The sequence below is a fragment of the Ursus americanus genome, chromosome 14 (assembly GCF_024610735.1).
Source record: "Ursus americanus isolate L20-20 chromosome 14, mUrsAme1.1.p, whole genome shotgun sequence".
Classification (NCBI taxonomy): Eukaryota; Metazoa; Chordata; class Mammalia; order Carnivora; family Ursidae; genus Ursus; species Ursus americanus.
The window spans coordinates 42,683,475-42,704,273 of record NC_142140.1 but is presented as its reverse complement, the minus strand read 5'-3'; the positions used below and the strand labels follow the sequence as shown (position 1 = coordinate 42,704,273).

General features: G+C 59.7%; 1 protein-coding gene across 6 annotated transcripts in view; it reads right to left on the bottom strand.

Annotated features, from left to right (window-relative positions):
- Positions 1-292: 292 nt before the first annotated feature.
- Positions 293-20,799, bottom strand: part of ZDHHC3 (zDHHC palmitoyltransferase 3) — a 54,914-nt gene continuing 34,407 nt past the window's right edge. For 3 of the 6 annotated variants that reach the window (XM_087867112.1, XM_045778666.2, XM_087867113.1), the window contains 4 exons: positions 18,110-18,206; positions 17,204-17,285; positions 12,871-13,001; positions 293-2,484 (listed from right to left, as the gene is read on the bottom strand). In XM_087867112.1, coding sequence (XP_087723238.1) covers positions 2,227-2,484; positions 12,871-13,001; positions 17,204-17,285; positions 18,110-18,206 — 568 coding nt within the window. In that variant the 3' untranslated portion in view covers positions 293-2,226. Of the gene's footprint in view, positions 2,485-8,676; positions 10,359-12,870; positions 13,002-16,993; positions 17,078-17,203; positions 17,286-18,109; positions 18,207-20,799 lie in introns of those variants that run through there. The other 3 variants (XM_087867114.1, XM_045778667.2, XM_045778668.2) reach the window with 2 other exon arrangements.

The window sequence follows — 20,799 nt, the reverse complement described above, 5'->3', positions numbered from 1 at the left end:
CCTGGCATACAGTAGGTATTCAATACGTGCTCATCGCCTGAAAGGTGAGTTCTCCTTCTGCTGGAAGTACCACCCGGGAGACGACCCGGAGAGGCTTGGTGAGTTAGTCCCCACCCGGAGCTCCAGCCCGGTGTGATCCTCACTTGTCTCCTATGCCGGGAATGGAGAAGAGAGACGTTCTCAGAGGTGCCCTGGAGGGGCTAAGAGGAAGGTGACTAAGAGGAAGGACAGTGCCGCCCTGGGGTCCGGCCTGGGGTCGCCTGCTGAAGACAGGACGCTCCAGCCACCGAGGTCAAGCAAAGAGCTTTTATTTGGAGCATGAGAGGGAGGTTTGCGCCCGGCCTCCCTCGCTGTGGCCCTCGTTGTCTTGACAGCAGCTACGAGCCTGTCAGCCTGAGGCAGGCACAGTGTTAGGCTGTCCACAGCTGCAGCGGACAGTGGCGACGGGAGGACAGTGAGGACAGGAAGCATGGGGTTGGATGGGTCAGCACCCGCATGGCCCCATCTGGGCCCCCAGCGCAGGGTCTGCCGGGGCCGAGCTCCAGCACGAGGTGAGCTCGTGGGGGCAGGGAGGCCCATGTGACACGGGGAACAGGCCGGGCCCTCAGAGCTGCCTCCGGGGCTGCTGGCGCCTCAGTGCCCCTCTGACCATGGGCCTGAAGTCGGCGGAGACCGACATTGCCAGCAGTGACCAGGGGACCCCCTTCCCTTATTCTAATGGCTGCCTCCTCGGGGACCAGGGGCCGCACTGCTTTTCTCCGCGGTGTGGAGTCTTTGGTATACAGTCGGCTGTGCTGCCCACCCCCCCCCCCCGGGCCCAACCCCGGGCTGCCTTCCAGGTTCGGACGACAAATAACAGGCCTCCGTGGCTGGGGCATGGCTCTCCCAGAGTGCCTAGCGGCCTCGCCCTGCCCACACTGTGAGTGAACAGCCTTCAGAGCCGACCCGGGCTCCTGCCATCGTCATGAATAAATATTAAAGCTGTTACGGACCAGGAAGCTAGGCCTGTGGCCTGGTGGCTCCAGGGTCCTGCCATCACCCCCTCGTGGGATGTCTGCCGAGGGCTCTGCACCGGATCAGGACAGGTGGCTCTGGGAACACCGCCCCTGCGAGCAGGTAACCCTGGGGTTCAACCAGGTTCATCCTGGCAGAGTGTGGGGTGTGGGTGTGTGTGTGTGTGTGTGTGTCCATCTGTCTTCCTGGTTCATCGGTCTGCAGTCCCTGGCCACCACCCATCCTCTCAGAGAGAGGCCCCTATCTTGTGAGAAGTGGCTCAAAACACAGGCCAGATTTCTGGTCAGTTCTGCCCATGTGGTCTGTGAGACTCTGTCCAGAGGGCAAGCGAATTAAGCTCTCAGGGGGAGGTCAAAAGGGGGGTCCTCTTGCCCACCCCTACCTGTGGATGGACAGGCCCGTAGCCCCAGGCAGGACGGCTCCAAGCTGCCCGCCTCGGTGACGATGCTAGCGTCTGTGGAACAGAGTGGGGGCTATGTTTTGGCACTGCTGTCGTGACACAGCTACTGTCCTGACCTGTGTTTCCAACCTGGGCACGGCCCGCACGTATGTGTGTGTCTCGCCTGATACGGGGTCCTCCTCAAACCAAGCCTGACCCGCGCAGGTCGCTGTGGCAGCCACGCCCTTCTCCTGGTTTAGACAGGCCCGGGGGTGCCTCTCCAGGGAGCAGCCCGGATCCTGCAACCTTTCAGGGCTGGTCTGTCCTGATGTCGGTGTCCCACCCCAGGCCCCCACGGCGAGCCCTGTTCTGTCCTTCCATCCTAACATCATGGCCCTCATTCTCAAAAGCCAGAGCCAGGGCCCCAACCTTCCCAAGAGAAGACAGACATCCCAAGAGAAGCCAAAGGCAAGTTCTTTTCTGCCCTGGGGCCGCCCCGTGCAGAGCTTCCTTTGACGGCGAGGCTGTGCCAGGTGCGGGGACGCCCCGTCTCGGAAGGACACCCAGTCCCACTCTGGGCAGACTCTTCCTGGATGGCCTCCAAGAGTCTCTTGTCCTCCTGTCACCTCTAGTCCTCCCCCCCAAGACCTGGCCCGACCTGGGGAGAGGTGGAGGGGGTACAGGGGACGGCAGTGGTCGTGAGCGGCCTGCGGGGAGTGGCGGGAGGAGGGCAGGGGTGCGGGGGTGGCGTGTCACGGCCACGCCGGGGCCACGATGCCCGCGTCCAGGTTGCCAGCGGCTTTTCGGTGTCTGGCCCTCCCCCCTTGGCCGCTTCACTCATCTGTCACCTCCACAGAGTCCTCATCCTTCCTCTCCTCCGACTGCTCCTCCGTGGTCTCCGTGTTGTCCGTGTCGGACAGCGAGGCCGCCTGCCGCACCCAGTCCCTGTCACTGAGAGGCTCTGGGTCGCAAGGTCCCGAGAAGGGGTTGAACCAGTTCAGGGAGAAGTCCCCACCGAAGGTCTCTTTCACCGACTTCCAGCTGCCCCTGCGCTCCCTGGGCTGGTGCTTTCGTTTGAGGCGCTCGATGCCCTGGAGGGACAACAGGATACAGAGGATCAGTGGGGGTGAGGGGGGCGGCCGGGACACAGCCCCGCCTGGGGTCGGGTCAGGGCTGCGGGGCTGCGGGGCCCTGAGGGCCGAGGGCCGAGGGCCGGTGGGGTGCGGGCGGGGAGGGGGAGCGGTGGGGAGCGGCACAGCAAGCAGGGGCTGGGGTCGCCCAGCCTTGCTAAGTCAGGCCAGGCTGCCCAGGGGCCCAGGGCCGAGGAGTAACGTGGCCCCTGCCCTGAGAGCACGAAGAAGACGAGCCCTCCCTGGGGATTCTGGGCCACGCCCCCCAGCAGGTGTAGCAGACTTAGCATGAAGAAGGGGTGCGGGCGGTAAGGGGAGAGCGCGGGGTACAAACAGCGGGGCCGGGAAAGCAGACTGTGCGCACAGCTAGTGCCAGCATGCGGCGGGCAGCCGGGGGGCGCACAGGGGCTGCCCACTCACCTGCCTCTGGGCGTTGCCGCGAGAAAGAGGGTGTGGGGGAAGGGGAGAAGCCCGCAGGAGTTAAAGGCATAGCCGGGTCAGCTCTCCAGCCACAGCACCCGCCACAAAGCCTTTTAGCCCCACCGGGGCCTCTGCCTTCTCCGCCTCTTCCGGAAGCCAAGGGAAATTTCTGGGGTTTGCCAGGCACGGGCACTGCACATTCACACGACTCATTCCACCTCAGAACGACCTCTGAGGACCTCGTTCTGGATTTTCTCTTCTTTTCCACACAAGAGCCTCACATAACTGGTATGATCCCTTCTGTTATGCAGAAAGAGAAACCGAGGCACACACACAGACTGAGATCTGCCCATCCTCCGGGCCAGTTCTTCTCCAGCACTGGCTCTTCCCACTCCATCTCAGCGAGTCCAGTTTCTCGGCTCTTGGAAAAAAACGGTTGTTTCAAGAATCTGATCTCAAGGGTATGTCCTTGGAAGACACCACAAAGCGCAAGCCCGTGAGGGGACTTTGCAGGTATCACCTTAACCGAATCAGAGGTAACATCACCAGTAATGGGGTGTGTCAACATCAGATGTCTCGGGATATGACGTACCCGAGGGACATCACCTCAGTGCCTTTCTTGCCCCCAACGCATAATCTTGATCTAATTGCGAGAAAACATCAGACAAACGCAAATCGAAGGATATTCTCCTGGGTACCTGGCCTCTACCCTTCAAAAGGGTCAAAGCCTGATGGAAATGCTTCGGAACCAGACAGAAGCAGTGGCTGTGCAGCATTAGGGACGTACTCAGTGCTGCTGAACCGCACACGCCGAACTGGGTGATTCTGTTATGTGAATTTCATCTCAATTAAAAAAGGGGTCAAGTTCACAAAAGACAAAGACTGAGGAGCGTCACGGGTTGGAGTGGACGACACAGACGTGACAGGCGATGCGATGGGACAGACAAGGGTCTCGGTGGGGCACCCGGAGAAATCTGAGTGAAGCATGTAGATCCGTGAGGGGTCTCGTATCCATAATTTTCCTGGTTTTTGTATTTGTTTTAGGGTATATAAAATGGCTCCATTTGGAAAGACTGCTGGAAACGTATACAGGAGCTCTTTGCTATTTTTGCCACTTTTTCGTTAAGTCAGAAATTATGTCACAATAAAAGGTTAAGAAAATAATCGGAGACACAAAGACGTGAGCAACAGAGTCTTGAACACTGACCGACAACGTGACAAGCTGGAAACAATCGAAAGCCCGATAAGGATGGCTAAGTTTGCCCTTCTGCAAATTGAAACACAGCGCAGCTGTGACAAAATGGTGTCAACACAGTCCTACGTCACGCTGGAAAATCCTGTCCGCTGGTGACAGGCAAGAAAGCCAAGTTAGTCGCACATGACATCATGGGACCTGCGGTTACCTTTGGGGTGGGATCTCAGGTGAGGCGTTTATTTCTGTGGACTTCCCACAGGTTCCACACTCTCGCCAACGACCGGGTGTTACTGTCATCATCAGAGCAGAAGAGCTGTTTCAGAAAACGGACCCTGCTGACAGCTCTCGAGGGAGCCTCGCATAGGTCATGGACCGGCCCCTCGCCAGGCCTCCCTACTTAGCAGAAGCCGCAGGGGCCAACTGAGGGGACTTGCTTTGGGGCTGCCACCTTCCCTTCCCCGGCAATCCTTTGGGACATCATCAGGAAGCAGGGCAGGTGACAGAGGGGAACCCAGAAATAGCAGATCGACCGTATCTACATTGACTCAAAGCCATGATTGTGGGGTCCTCACAGCAGCCCTGAGAGGAGGTGGGTGCTGGTCCTGACACTTGGCAGATGAGAAAACAGAGGGTCGAGGGGCCATTACGGTGGCCAAAACGTGTCCCGCTGGTTGTCAGAGCCGGGGCAAGAACCAGCGTCTTCCTTCTGCCCGGGGCGTTTTCAATCCTCCTCCAAATTCTCACTCGACCCGAGCCGATCACCGAGGCAGAGGAAAAGCCAGAGAGGGAGATGAAGCAAAAGAGCCCGCAGGACGACTGTGCTCCGTAGCGAGCACTCTGGGACGACACGCCACCTCTTCACCGAGCTCCTTAAGAACATTACAGATCGGAGCCTGGCCCGTCCACCAGATGCAGTTCCTGAGCAGGTAAGTGGACAAACATCCAGGTCAACTCTGAGTCCGGACGGAAGAAAATATTCTAAACGCATCCGAGGCCCCAGAGAGGCCCGAGGGTCTGAACGCGTGGGTTCAGGAGGACCCGACGCGGTTTCTTTCTCCTGGTAGGACTCGATTTTGAGTTCGTGGGGCTCTGCAGGCGCGCTGAAGGAAAAGTTCTTCCCTGGAGGCTTGCCGAGGCGGCAGGGTTACTGCCCGCTTGAGGCCCAAGTGAACAAGAATAGTGGATTCCTGGGTAGGGGACAGCGGCCGGAACCAGCATCTCCTTTAGGGGGGCTGTGGCTGGGGGCTTTGGGGGTCCCCTCTGCCAGGATGACACGTGAGCTGTAATCAGCGCTCGAACCGACCAGAGTCCCCAGAGTGAATGTACTTGGACTAAGGCTCCCGAGGGAGGCAGAGACCCGAGCACAGGCTTTGTAAGGACTCAGCTGAGACCCACGGAGCCAGAGCTCATTGTCCGTCCCCTCCCCACTCCCCACATCATCAGACGGGGAAGGTTGGAGATGCTGCTGCCTGCGCCCTGCGCCCTCCTCCTTAGATGGCCAGAGAACACTCTCGAATCTTCATCTGCAGCTTCACGTTCTTTTCCTGCAACCCACGACACGGGCAATACTTTTCTGTGCAGCCCGGCACCGCCCCCCACAAAGTTTCACGAAACGATCCTTACGCTACGATCGTATTGCATTTTTATTTATTTATTTATTTTTAAAAGGCCGCTGCGCACCAACACGCTGGTCTCACAGATCACGGCCCGCCGCGACCGCGGTCGAAGAGCAGGGGTCTAGCAGCGCTACCGTTTCCAGAAGCCACGCCGGGTGCCAGACGCCCTCCTCACGGTCCGGTCACGGCTCTCCTTTAACCCTCGCCTCGACCTCGTGGGTCCGACGGCCTCCCTGGTTTGACGCGTGAGATCGCGGAGGCTCAAGTCAGCGACGGCCCAAAGTCACACGTGAAGGAAGTCGCCCAGCAGGGACTTGAAGCAGTGGGGCCAGGGCCTAAATGCCCGGTCGCCAGGCTACGTAAGCTCAGCGGCCGAGAGATCCGGGGCATCCCTATGTCCACACGTCAGAGCCTGGGGTTCCCCCAGGGGCTCCTGCGAACGCTCCTCCTTAGCGCCCGCGGATGGACCCCTGGGGCCGACTCCCACTTGCTGGGGTACTCACGGCGCTCATGGCCAGCGGCTGCTCTCTGTCACCGTGAAGTCTTTATATCCACTGAACCCCTCGGGGCAGAACCCCGGGGGACAGACGAAATGTGAGGGAGGATTGCCGGACAGACTGGCGGTGTGGCTCCGCGTCGAACAGGCTTTTCTCGTTCTCGCAGCCTCATTTGTTGGGGAGGCTGCGGGTGGTGAGGGGAGAGGGGCTCCCGGTCGGCACACCCCACCCAGCATCACACGGGACCGTGTCGTCTACAGGCATCAGGGACCGAGCACCGCGGGGGTGACGCCTGCACACTCCATGGGGACTCTGGGACTTGTCTGTCAGTTACCTGGACAGCTGTTTAGTCCAGATTGCTGGCCCTGCCCCGAGGGTTTCTGGTTGGGTAGGCCTGGGGCGGGGCCCGAGAATGGGCATTTCGAACAAGTCCCTCCGTGATGCTGACGCTGCTGGTCTGGGGACCACACTCGGAGACGCACTGCCTCCGGGCACCACCAGCAAGAAGATCCTTGAGAGGGATTCTAGCAAAATCTTTCTCTCTTCCCATTTCTTCAGTGTGTAAGGGCCCCTTCTGTGCTGAGACGCCTGGCTCAGGTGGCTGGCTCAGCCACGAGAGGAGAGGAACGTAAAGCCTGTTAGCCTGTCCTCCAGAAGCTGTTTCTGTGTGAAGCCCACCTCCCACGGGTGGTTCAGACACATTTCTTAATCCCCGTCAACCGACAGACCCCCCGCAGCAGGAAGGGGGCCTGTAACTTTCTGGGTGGCTGAGCCCGAATGGGCCAAAGCTGGTCATTCCAGGGGTGTCGCTTTGGTTCTTCTGAGATGAAGTATTCCAGAGAGGAAACGGTGTGACCAAGAGGAGACGTGACACGCGCACTGCCACCCAAACTCACTTTGCGGGCGCGAGGTCACCAAGCCCGGGCACAGAGGCGGAGATCTGCCCAGAGGGAGGCCTTTTGCACGTTCAGCCCAGTTGCTAGGAGCACACGCTTGAGGTCGACAGGCGGGAGGGAGTCGCCTAATCCAGCCCACCACGCCACCGTCCTCTTCCTCGTTCCCTGCCACGCTCCAGGGCCCACGCTCTGAAAGACCACGGCTGCCACGGGCTCACTGCCCAGGCACACACCACCCAGAGCCATTGGGAGCCCCAGTGCCAGAGCCAAAAGCCAGGGGTGCATTTGCGTAGAGACGTGTCCTCGGCCGGCTGGGAAGACTGGGAGGCGCTCGGGGATGCCCGTTTCTTCCTGCGTGGACGCCAGGCTGCGGGCCAATCACTCCACTGCACACGACAGCCCCATGCCCAGTCACGGAGCTCCTGGCTAATTGTCTTCCGTTTCGATGAAAGGGAGTGAGGAAAACCACAGGGAATCCGGAGGTTTGCCTATCTTCCGAGGGCAGCATTTCCCTCTGCCTGCAGGGCTGGGGAACATTCCTTCTTTCAGCCACAGGCCTCGTGAAAGCCCAGAGGCAGAATCCTACAGGATGTCGAAAGCAGCCTTGCTCTCTGGGAAGGAGCTGCATAGAACATTCAGGTTCAAATGATGAATTTCTGTGGTTAGGACTCAATAAAAATAAAATCAATATGTTTTCAGCACCGCGTTCCTCAGACATTCCGTGGGATGAGGAACCAACCTGGGTCACTTTGAAAAAAAGACAAACGCCTTGAAGATGGAGTGTTTGGAGGGCACCCAAATACGTAAAAAGTACTCCCCCGGCAGGAGGACCAGCAGCGGCGCTGCCTCCCAAGGGATGGATCCCTGTGGGGAGAGAACTGGCCAGAACCTTCGGAACCGCTCTAGTCACTAACGACCACACTTCTTCGCACACCTCAGCGAACCGTTAAAAAGGGGGGAGCGGGTAGGAGCCTGCGGGAAACAAATGCTATAAACTAGATTTAAACACAGAAAAAAAAAAAACAAACCCGCTTCAGACCCCGGCCTTGACTTAGGGCGTCCAGAGCACAGGAGAGGCAAGCCTGGCTCGACTGCCTCGGGGAGGGTCATGGAGCTCTCTGGTGACATGGGAGGGATGAGGAGGAGCTCCTCAAAGCGCTGGAATGGTCTGTGGAGGTTTCCAGCGCCTTCCTCTGGCTCGCCAGTGCTTTCTGCTGGGTGCGCAAGGGGCATGGGTCTCTCCCCGGTGCCCGGCAAACTGCAGACTGGAAGGCTTTTCTGTAACCCGGGAGCATGCGAGGGGATTCGGGAGGAGAGGCTGGTGGGGGGGCGGGGGGCAGGCTCTCGGTCAAGGGCTGGTGGCTAACGCGTCCTTTAAAAACAGCGCAGCGGACACCTGGTCCAGGAGGAGCAGCAGACGTGAATATCCTCCACGAGCAACCGGCCCGAGGCTCCACCGCGGCCGGCCCGCCTAGCCCGGCGATCGGCTCTCCCCGAAGGCAGCGCTGTGAGAGCACGGTTCAGTGAGAACAGGTTTTGGAAAACTTTTATTGCATTTTGTTTCCATGTGGAAGCACGGACAGAATCGAAAAGAGGCGGCATGTTCCACGCCACTCAACTGTTCATGGAAAATCACGGGGCTCGGCGAGCCTCCCTCCTCCCTAGCCTGGACTGGGTTTCATACACCTTACCCCCCACCCCACCCCAAGCACAAGCTAAAAAAGGTTTGTGGTGATCACTTATAAAAAACCGAGTCCACAGGTACGAATTCACAGATGGTCAGTCCTCCGATTTCTGTGATTTCTGCACTGGCTGGGCCCTCCCTGCCCCTCGGCCTCCTCCTCTGCCCGCTCTCTTCGGGCCTTCCTCTTGGAAGGGGATTTCACGCCGGGAAGTGCCTCCGGGGCGGCCGCCAGCTTTCAGAAGTCTGGGGGCTGTGATGTCGACACCTTGCATCCCCGTCAGCCCTGGGCCAGGACGACGGCCTCCCAGGTTAAAAGACAGGTAAGACATGGCTACGTGCACAGCTAGGTGTCTAAAACATCAGAAAGGGAACCCACTTTCGAGATTTACAAAATGGGGCAGAGGGGGTTGACGACGGGACCGGCTGCGACCGGCTGTGCGGGCTGGGGGCTGTGGTTGGGTCACTCAGCGTGAGCGCTACTTACCAGCCACCTTGTGGGGAGGGGGAGAGGGAGGGAGAGAGGGAGGGAGAGAGGGAGGGGGAGAGGGAGGGAGAGAGGGAGCATGCTAAGAGTAAGCAGCCGTGACAAAGGAAACCTGAAATCACATGATTTCTCCTTCTCACTGTGTAAGGCATTTTAAGCTGGAAAAACTTCTCCTTCACACTCTTCCAAATAATCAGCGGGAACATAATTGGTGATTCAGAATACAAACAAACCCCTTGGATCCCACCCCCCAAAGTCACTCGGCACACCCAAGCCCATGGAGTACAAGGAGGCAAACCGTGTCCACACGGGGGACGAGGCCGCTGTGCGAAGGGCCCTTCTTAGGGCTCCGGGCCTGATCCTGCCCGTCTCTCGGCCACAAGGGGTAAGCATCCGTCTTCGGTGACGTTTTAAGTCCCACGGGGGTGCCTGCCACCGCCTCCTGGGCAGCGGGAGGTCACGGCCCCCCTGCCTCTCCCACGCAGCCCCCACCAGGCGTCCGGGCCAGTCCATCCGCGCACCAGCCGGCGGCTCCCTCAGTTAGTAGAGGCGGGCGCGGGAGGAGACAGCACCCTCCACGTTAGTCAGGCCAGACAGACAGCACAGAGGAAACCAGAGGCCAGAGAAGTGATTTAAAAAAAAAAAAAAAAGGAAAAAAAGAAGAGCAGCTTCGGTCACCAAAAAATAGAAAGGATGATCTCTTAAAAATAAAACATGGGGACATTTTTTTTTCTCTGCAATGCTCAGCCATTTTACTTGAGACATAAAAAAAAAATTTAGAGTAGTTGTTTTGCTTTTTTTCGATTTAAACATTCATGAGAACGGATGGGACGGTAGTGCTGTGATGTGGGTGGTGTCTGGGTGGCAATGCTGGTCAGGGTCCTTCAGACCACGTACTGGTACGGGTCTGCCTTCCCTTGGTCTGGCGTGGCAAAGGGGCTGGCCCAGCCTAGAGAGAAGGGGTGGCCAAAAACGGCTTTCATGTTCATCCATTTTGTTTTTTTAGCCCATCTTCTCTCTTCCTTTTTCAATTGTTCTATTCCCTGAAAACAAGAACAATCACACTTTCAGTCAAGCACTTTACTGCTGTGGTTTTCGGGGAGGGACGTCCATTAGCTTGAGGTGAATGGAGTCAATGGTTCCTTTGAAGGCCACAAAGCTACCTACATCGTACATTTTTCTTCTCTTTCTCTCATAAGAAGTGTCAAAGGAAAAAAAAAATCATGTTTTTTTGGGGGGGGAGGTGGCAGGGGTATGTGGGTACGTATTTACAAGCCCCTCCAGGAAGGGAGGGGAAAATGAGCCAAACCACAGGCCGCTGAGCCAGGCCTTCTATGGGCATCTTGGTCCGGGGTGTCCTGCTAAGTGAGGGAGCCTCAGCGACGCAGACTGGGCTCCGCAGAGGCGCTTCGGGCCTGGTGCCGGGCCTGGCTGTGTGTGCGGGGGCTGGGAGGGCCTCGGGGCAAGAAACCTCGGAGCTGGCAGGGGCTCGTGAGCGGGACAGCCGATGCTGGCCTTTAATGTGGGTGGGTTCGAGTTTGACACGACTGTGACTACTTTGCAGACAAAAAAAAAAGGAACCAATGAAATGACCGCTGAGGCGCTGTCAGTCTCAGCAGCCTGGCAGGTCAAGCACCCAGCTCAGCGGGGCGGGCGAGGCCGACCTGAGAAGGCCGAACAGGAGTCAGAGACCGGGGGTGAGGGGAGAAGCCACCACAGAGGAGGAAGGAAAGGGATTAGTAGAGGTTAGAGGGGCTGCCTGGACAGACAGCCAGCCCCGGGCGTGGCCAAGGTCTCCCCCGTGCTCTTCTGGAAGAGGCGGGACCAGAGGCCACCTCGGTGGTGGTCGGGAGCCTGGGCTACTCCCCCCACTGAGTCTCCCAGGAAAAGCAGGCTCCCTCCCTTCTCCCCTCTGCCGATGGAGCTGGCCAGCGGGCAGGGCCTGGGGATGTGCCCTTGCTCGGAGAACAGGAGAGGCCTGGCAGGAGCCTGGCCGAGGGTCTGTCTGCCGTGGTCTCTGGTGAGGAGGAGGAACAGGGGGGAGTCGGGGGGGGGCAGCCTAACTCAAGTCTGTTCAGGGCCAGGGAGCTGGAGGGTCCAGGCCGAGGGGAAGATGCGCCTTCCCGAGACGTGCCCTTCCTTCTTTTCTGCTTTCCTTTCCAACGCAATTCCCTTTAGGAATGGCCTGGAAGGGGAAGAAGAGCTAGGGCCAGGGCTGTGTGAGTTTTCCTGCTGGCTCCCCCAGACCACGGCCCGTGTGGCCTGGCGGCAGACGACAGTGATCGGGGCCGGACGGTCACCTCTGGGAGAAGCTGGCCACACGCACTGGCTGGCCACAGCCGGACCTGCGCCATGGGCTGCTACTGTTACAGAAACTCTTACAGTGACGTTATTTCTTATAAAAGATAAAAAAAGTTGCTGAGAGCCCCCCAACATTCTAAACCGTCGGGAATTCCCACAGTTCCGAAAGAGGGTGGCTTGGCGGCCGGGAGTGCCAAAGCCTGGATTTTCCACACCCCCACGGAGGGGCCTGGGCGGCAGCGGCAAGGAGCCTGTCTCCCTAGAGACTCCGGCCGACGCGGACGGATCAGCAGGCCCAGCCGCCCCACGGGGCCTTAGATGATGGACCCGAGCCACCTGAGGGGGACCTTGGGAAGCCAGGACGGGTGCCAAGAAGGACCCAGGGCCTCATGCCTCTGCTGCTCACACTGAACTAAGTGCTGCCCCTTCCTCCCGGGGCCCCTCACCTGGAACCCAGAGCCAGAGAGGAAGACAGGCCCACATCACAGCAATGGGCGGACCACCCTGAGGCTGTTGGACACTTAGGACAGACCGATGGCAGTGGCAACAGGGGAGTGGGCTCAGGTCCTGCTGCAGCCAGTAGCCTCCAAGTTCGCAGAGGAGGAGCTGTGGGGAGGGAGGAGGTGGGGGTGGGGCGGGGGGAGGGGGGAGGCAGTGGACCAGAAGAGCTGGACCACGCAGAGGTACCTAGTGGCCAGGCGAGCGCTTGCAGCCTGCAGCTCGGGGCCGCCTGAGGCAGGCTGTCTCCTGACTCTGCCCTCTGGACCTACTCACGGAGTCACCTCCTCCAGGAAGTTGACCCTGCCCATTTCAGCTGGATTCAGGCCCCCTTTGTCCATCATCCTCTCTCCAGGCCTGTAGTCCTCGGATGGGAAGAGTGTCCCCATGCCCAGGAGAGTGCCTGACACAGCACAGTGTGTAACACAGAACCATCATTGGAGGATGGAAGGACTTTTGGCAAAGGGCACCTTTCACCAAGGCTGCCAGGCCCCATTCCTGGTGTGATCTGCTGTGCCGGCCCCAGGGGAAGACGTGTGTGTGTGTGTGTGTGTGTGTGTGTGTGTGTGTGTGTGCGCGCGCGCGCGCGCAAGATCCGGTGTCACTGCACATGGAGGGATGTGGCCTGCACACCTCACCCCTGGGCCCTGGTCACTGGGCGCCCAGGTCTGGCCTGCACGCAGCCCTCCCAGCAGCACTGCCCTGGGTCCTCCCCCAAGCCCGAGAGCGGAGGTGGGGGGCAGGCCGCCCGCTTACCGTTTCATCTGTGCAGATGGAGTGCACCTGGGTCCCAAACATCACGGACGTGAAAATGAGGAAGAGCAGCCCCTCGAAGCACAGCAGGATGAGAAGGATCACTGTGGTGGGGGGCGAGAAGGAGCTGCACTCTGAAAGGAAAGGGTCCTGTGAGACTTGGGGCTGCCACCCATCGCCCGCTGTGCACCACTCGATGTCCCCAGGGCTCCTGCCCCGCCTCCGGCCCCGCCGACTCGGTTCCTCCTGGGTGCCATGCGTCCCTGGCCTCCAGGCTTCGGCGGGCACCACCCTGCCCCCACCCGGCTGCACCGGCACTCCCTCGGAGAAGCCCTTCTCTATGGGCCAGGCCGCTGCCTCCCCTCCTAACACCTTACTCCTTGCTCTCCCCCCCCCCCCGCCAGTGTCTGTATCCTGCGCCAAGCACAGTGCCTGGCACATGGAAGGAGCAAGAAAGGCCTCAGGGCTGAGGCGTGAAGACAGGGAGAGCCCCCCCCCCCAGAGAGCACGACACAGGCTGCGCGGGTGGGGCGCCTCCTTCTGGTTCTGGGGGACAGGAAAGGGCAGGTCCAGAGACCACTCAGGGGCTTGGGGATTCGAAGTCTACGAGGGGGCCGTCTGGCTGCCGGGCTTGGCCCTGAGCTAGGGGCGAAACAAGCCCCCTGGGAGACGTCCCTCTCAGGAGTGTCTGCGTCACTGAGACGGTCAGCCCAACCAGAGAGCCACCTGGCCCCGGGCCGCTGCTTTCGCTCTCCCGACCGCTCTCTGAGCCCAGGCTGCTGGGGGGTGTGACCTGAAACAAGTCCTTGTCCCTGTCCAGGCCTCTACCCCCTCCCCTGTAGAGCAGCGAGGTTTGACCAGATGTGTGGTGTGGTTCTGTTTTCAGCAGCCTGTCTGGGCCAAGTCCAAATCAGAAGCGCCCCCGACTGGAGAGAAAAGCTGAGGTGCCATGGGAGATGGTGGGGGTGGGGGTGGGTGCCTGGGGGAATGGGGACACTGGGAGACGGGGGTCCCAGCCAACAGCACTTACTACCCCAGGCCTGGGGGAATGGGGACGACACTGGGAGACGGGTCCCAGCCAACAGCACTCGCTACCCCAGGCCTCCTGCCCCCGCTGACGGCTGCCTGGGCCTGTCACAGCCCGGCTTGGGGTGCATGGTTCTCGTTGCCCCAGTGCGCAGGCCTGCTGCCCTGGTTGGAGGGGTCCGACCTGGGAGCGCAGGGCCGGGCTTCACTGGGCTGTGGGAACTCAGGGAATCTGGGGATTCAGTGGCCTCTGAGCAGCACTGCCGCCTCCCTCACAGGGACTTCAGGAGAACGGGCCTGGGGCCACCGTACAGGTGGTGGGGCGAGGAACATCTCATCCAAATGCCTTTATCACCTCACGCTTCCCTTGGGACTCAGCAATGCCCCCAGACGCTTTCCCTTCTGGCTTCCTTGCTGGCAGGGCCGGGAGGCTCCGGGTGTGGCAGCCACCTGCCTGGCCGCTGGGCAGGAGGGTGGGCAGGACGAGGGTTCCACAGTCAGGCAGACACAGCAGGGTGAGGCTCCCGGAGCCAACTCCCCATCACGAGCTCTTGCTAAGATGTCCCCACTACTATTCTGTGGCCCCTGCATCTTTCCCGTCCCGCATCCTGTGGAATCACGTTTGTTCCTGTCCTTGCTTGCTGTCTGCCTTGCCCACCACACCTCCAGCCCCAGGAGGCCGGGGCTTTGGCTCCCTGCTGTAGGAGCAGCCTTGGGGCAGCCTTGGGGCAGTGCCCGATAACACAGGAATGTGGGCACACGGCCGGGGCTCTCCGAGCTTTAGTTCTCCCTTCGGCTGTGTGGCGTGGTTGAGAACGCGTGAGAACATCTGCACAGGTCAGCCTGGGCCCGGCATGAGCACGTGGCGGGTGCCCCCTGGATGGCGGCGCCTTGCTCCTTCCTTCCGCACCTCGGCGGCCCCGGGGCTGGAGCAGGAGGCAGAGCCCGGTGCCCTGGCCTGCTCTGCATCCTCACCCAGCTACAAGGAGCCGTCCCCTCCTGGGCTGGCCCCAGCAACTACAAATGGAGTTGGGGAGGCGGGAACAAGACCCAGGGAATGGAGAACTACCACTTTACCCTTCGTTAAACCTCAACTCAAAGCGCCCTTGTTCTGGGGACACCCCCTCCCCCTTCTTACCCGAGCTGGATGCGAGACAGCTCGCCCACGGCTGAGCAGTGATGGCAGTCACTGTCACACTGGGCCAATCCCAGGCTCTGGGGACTGTCCTCCTAGCCTAGCGCCAGAGGCACTCATACCTCAAGCTTCTTCCATCAGGAATCTCGACTGAAGACAACCAAGGGCCCTGAGGGAGGACCCTGGGCCCCAGGGTCATCAAGTGGGGCTGGAAGAGCCCACTCCAGACTGGGGCTTGAATCACGGCCCTCCTCTTAGACGTGTGAGCTTGGGGACTGGCTAAACCCCTGTGAGCCCCAGCTTTTGTCATCCACTAAGTGGGAGTCTCTCTCCCGCCCTGAGGGCTTGTCCTAAGGTTGAAATAAGGCGCTGCTCAAAAAGTCCTGTGCGCCCCAACTGGCTCTTAGCGGGCAGTAATGCCGTGGCCTCTGCCAGCTGCGTGCCGAAGATAGAGCCCTTCTGCCCCTAGACGGTCCGGGGCACACGCCTCACTGCCCGTGTCTGTTAACCCGACAGCGGCGGGTGGGGGGAGCGACGGAGTTGATAAAACGTCCTTGTCAGACTCTACTGCCACGTTGCCAAGGCCACATCTGGGGTTGGACTGGAGCCCTAGGGCTTAGCAGGGTGTGAGCACTTGCAGAACGTTCGCCAAGGACAGGGCTGGGGCCCTGCCCAGCTCTGCAGAACGTCGGAATGCAGAAACCCGCGTGCCCCTTCCTCTTCTCCCTACCACCCGCCAGCTTGACCTCCCCCCTCTCTGGCTGGTACCAGAACGGCAGTAGTCAGGAAAACTGGGAGACACGGTGACACGGACCGAACTGTGTCACCCGCAAAATTCATATGTGGAAGCCCCAGCCCCCATGTGATGTTACTTGGAGATGGGGCCTTTGGGAGGTGTTGAGGGTCCCATGAAGTCAGGGCGGGGGGTGCCCATGATGCGGTCAGGGCCACGCGAGCACACGTGGAGAAGGAGGCCGTGCGCAAGCCAGGCCGAGAGCCCGCCCGGCCGAGAGCCTGCCCCAGGGACTGAATCGGCTGGCACCTTGCTCCTGGACCCCCCGGCCTCCGGAACTGTGACGGATCATGCTTCAGCCGCCCAGTCTGTGGCACTTTGTCATGGCAGCCCAAGCTGACTGAGACTCGTGGGGCTCTCCCATCCTCGGTGGTGCCGGGCCGGGCAGAGGGCAGGGCCAGCCTCTTTACCTCCAGTTGGGAGCGAAAGATCCCATCCTTCCCACAGCCTCCCCGGTTCTGGGGAGTGGGCACTGCCAGCTTGGGCGTGAGAAGACAGGACGTACGGGAAGAGTGACGTTCTGAGAGATGGTGCAATGGAAAGGGGGCCATCTGATGCTTCTGCCCCAGACGTTTGTCTCACCCCAGCACGTGGCCCCTCTGAATTCCTCCAGCATCTATTTAAAAATTATTTTTTCTTCTTATTTTTATCCTTCTTTAAAATCATAAAAGTGCGTTTGTCTTCCCAGCGTCTATCTTTTTCGCCTCAGGGCTTGTGCGGTCTCCTGGCTGGAGTTCCTTCCTCGGCGTTTGTGCACGGAGCGGATACCGCTAAAGCAGGGAGAGCTGCTCTGCGGTCTTGATGCCGGCTGGTAATGAAGCGGTTAAGAACACCCTCAGAAAACGAAAGTTCACGAGGGATTTCTGTGAGACTGGAATGAATGACTTTTGATTAAAGTGCCTCTTCTTCTTTTTTAAGTAGGCTCCACACCCAGCATGGAGCCCGACGTGGGGCTTCAATTCATAGCCCTGAGCTCGAGACCTGAGCCGAGATCGAGTCGGACGCTCAATGACTGAGCCACCCAGGGGTCCCTGAAGTGCCTCTTCTTAAAGACCCGGAGACACAGGTCTGTCCCTGGCAAGGCTCCCGTGCCCTGGGATGCGATTCCTGCGGGGCCTGCACTTCCCCTGGGCACGCTCGGGCTACAGGGTCTGTCTGACTCACTCCTTTACCTGTGGAACTGACTTTAGGGAGCTGCTTTTTGTCATGAAGAGAGATTCGGGCCTCTGCTGTCCCTTCCCTGGTCAGTCTGTAGGCTTGCAGCAGATCTAATAAAACGGGGTTGGCCCCTGGCACCATGACCCACACCAAGAGCCCGCCCCGCCTGGGTTGCACACCGCCCCCTGGAGCAGCGAGGGGAGCTCTGTCCGGCACATACTCACTTGTCCAGTCTTCTTCAAAGCAATGCAGAAAGTGGAATCCCACCATGATGAGGGCGTGCAAGGAAATGAGAGCTATGTACATCTGAAACAGGAAAGCAGTGCAGACGCCATTGTTGTGAGAACCTTCTGACCGTGCAGGCTCCCGGGACAGGGGTGCTCAGTACCTCCCATTCCGGAACACTCAGTTAGGCTGAGGGCTGACCGGGAGAGAGCCAGAGAGGCATCTGGTGATTCCCCTACTGGTCTCCCTCCCCCCACCCCTGCTCTGGGACCAAGGTGAGAGCGTGTGGAAGAAGACAGAAACAAGTGCCCGTCTCCAGGCGTGACCTGGGCTCTAGGTGGGCCGGGGCGCTCCGGGCTGCTGACTTCCCTTCACTTGCAGACTCAGGGCCTGACTGCCAAGGGCCCTTCCAGCCCCCATGCTAACTCTTCTCTACCTACCTGCAGCTGAGGGGCGGCTTGGGTCCCCACCAAAACCGGCTTCCGTAGCTACTTAGACTGGACGCTCGGGGTGGGAGCCCAGCACACGGCCCTTGCTTAGAGCCAATCGACTTGAGCCAATTTTCTAGATGCTCAAGTGGAGGGCTTAGGAACAGGCCCTTGTTGAGCCCAGGGGTGCTCTGGGGGGAAGGGGGAGGTCTACATGGCCAGGCAGGATTCTGAACAGCAGCACAACACACTGTGGGCGCCTAGACTTTTCGAAGGAGCGACCTAGATGCTCAAGTGGAGGGCTTAGGAACAGGCCCTTGTTGAGCCCAGGGGCGCTCTGGGGGGAAGGGGGAGGTCTACATGGCCAGGCAGGATTCTGAACAGCAGCACAACACACTGTGGGCGCCTAGACTTTTCGAAGGAGCGACCACGAAGTTGCTCCACGAAGGGTGGGGCCGGACTGGGAAGCGGACTTACTGTAAATAGGACGAAGTACTTCTGGTTGTTCTCGCCAACACAGTTATTGACCCAGGGACAGTGGTGGTCCATCTTCCGAATACACCGCTTACAAACACTGAAAGGGCCCACAAGGCAGACTTTTAGGGGTGTCCTCAAGGCAGCAGGGGCCCGAGAACCCACCCCCCCAGCTCTAGTCCATGCACGGGGCCTCCTTGGGCACTGCCTGGTGAACTGCTGGGGCTGTGGCAAGGGGCCTAGAAGGCGGGGTCAGGAGCCCCAGGGTCCCACTCATTCCAAACAGGGGACAGTCATTGGCCAACCAGGCCCCTTGTCTTGGGTGGAACCGAGGGGCTGAGCAAGCTGCTTGCTGGCACTGATGGTGGGCCGCGAGCTGGTTTACTGAGAGGCTAGAGCGAAGAGGCAGTTTACAGAAAACAGGTACTCCCAACTTCCCCCAAATACATAAAACCCGAGGGCCGGGTGCCAGCCGGGAGGGCGTGGCTGACCGCAGAGGACTCTGGGAGAGGCAGAGCGGGCTCAAGGGCAGGATGTCTCGGCGGCAGGAAGTGCCCCTCAAGCACCTTTCAGCTGGAAGCTAACAGCCACTCAGCTGCAAAAGCAGAATGTATTTGAGCTTAAGTGTGGATCAGAAATCCCACTAACTTGCGAACTGCTACGTTGTCATCGAGCTTATTCTGGGACTGAGACTGTTTCAAGCTTATCTGACAGCAAACAACCCTCCCTATCCCTTTTTGGAAGAAATCATCTGAAACAGGAGTGTAGGCTCATGGGGGCTTGAAAGCACCCACTCCCAAAAGTCAGGCTTAGAAACACCCCCTTGCCAACAGATGGGCTCACGAGAAGTTGGTCCTTTCTCAATCTGTTAACATGCGCCCCTTGACGTGATCCTTCACAACAGCTTGAAATACTGTAAATATAAGCCCGGGAAGAAGACAATTCAAGTGTTTTCTGTTTGGAAAGCCCCTTCGCTCACACCAGCTTTTCTTTCCACTAGTTTCCATAGCTAACTTCATCTCAGGTTCTTAACGAAGTGCACTGTGGGCCGTGGCAGGTGGACCCTGGCGGAAGGGCTGTGTCTCGTTCCCACGTGGGGAGCTCACACCTGCCGAGCTCTGGCTGCCGCCTGTCCCGGCAGGGAAAGCATGGGAGGAGCTCTTCCGGGAGTGGAGGCGAGCTGCTCCCCACACTCCAGGCCCAGAAGCACAGACCACTCTGAAGGAAAGCCCCACGGTGAGACCACAGCCGACTCGGAGCTGCGGGCTCATCCACACCCCGAGGAAGACGTGCGGCCTTCTGTAAGCAGGGCGTGAGCTTCGGTGGCAAGGTAGGCCTGGGCCTGCGGAGCTACCTTGGTCAGACTGGCCAAACCTGGAGCCACTAGGAAGTTTAAGTGTTGTAAGGACAAAGTGAGAACCGATGGTGGGGCCCTGGCCAGTCTCCACCCTGGTTCTCCTCCACAGCTTCGAAGGTCCTCACTAACATCGGGGGGAATGGGTACATCTCAGAGAGGCTGGCCCAGCTCTAGACTCTCCCTGGTAGCCGGGAGGGCAGGGGAAGAAAGAGGCATGAAAGGGACACAGAGGGATATACAGAGAAAGGCAGGTGCCTGTCTCTCTCTGCGTGCGTGTGTCCCTAACTAAAGAGGACATACAAATATGTGTAATACGGAGCTCAACTGGTAATGCTTGTCCCAGGGTATGATTTTAAGAGCACAGACAAGTAGAGAGTGAAGACTGAGCCGCTCCCTGCACCCTGGGCCTCAGCCACCAGGCCCCACATTCCCTCTGCGCTGCCGCCCTGCACATCCTTCCTCAGCGCCGGGGTCTTTGCTCCCTCCCAATCTGAGGACCAAACTCCCAGGGTTAAGCCCCTCCCTGCCTCAGGCTCCTGAGCCCTTTCTCCTCCATCCGTGCCTCCCCCTGCAAGGGGTTTCTGGTGGATGCTCTGAGGCATGTTTGCTCAGCAGTCGAGAGCTGCCAAGGGGCCTGAGAACCTCTGAAAGCTGCCCAAGTTTCAACAAGCTCTCAGGCAAATCCGTCCTTTGCTCTCCTCCCAGCCTCTGAAGAGCCCCAGCGTGTACCCCAGGAAGTGGGTTTCACGATGGGCTACGTGTCGCTGGGTGGCCACTTCAGAACACTCCTCCGTCTCCTCCAGGGAGCAGGGCCAAGCGAGCAGAGCCGCTGAGAGTGGCAGACGTTGGCCCAGAGTGCCCGGCTCTGAGCTTCCTGTCTGCAAAGACACGGAATGCCGCGGCGGTCCCTCTCCCCCCCCATGCAGAATTGTTCAGAAGCCGGCTCTGGGGCCAGGCGGGGGTGCCTGTGCACGGGGAGGCCATCCGGGAGCGTGGCGAGAGGCCCCGATCAGAGGCGTCTTACCCATGGCTCACATAACCACCGGCCTGAACGGTTCTGCATTTGGGGCTTGGAGAACACCGAGGGCAAGGCCTGCGTCCTACCCAGCTGCTTCGCCTCGGGCCCTACCCGTCCTGAGGAAGAAAACATGTGGGCCTCTCACAACCCCGGATCCCCCAGTGGGGACTCAGTCAACTCAGAGCCAGCCCTCTTCCCACTCCCCGTGGCTGGGTGGGCAGGGGGGCTCCAAGGTGTCCCCCCCTAGACACAGCAGGCAGAGGGCCCTTTCCCTCTCTCCTCTCTGGGGCTCCCTGCTGCTCTCCCCTTCCTGTGTGT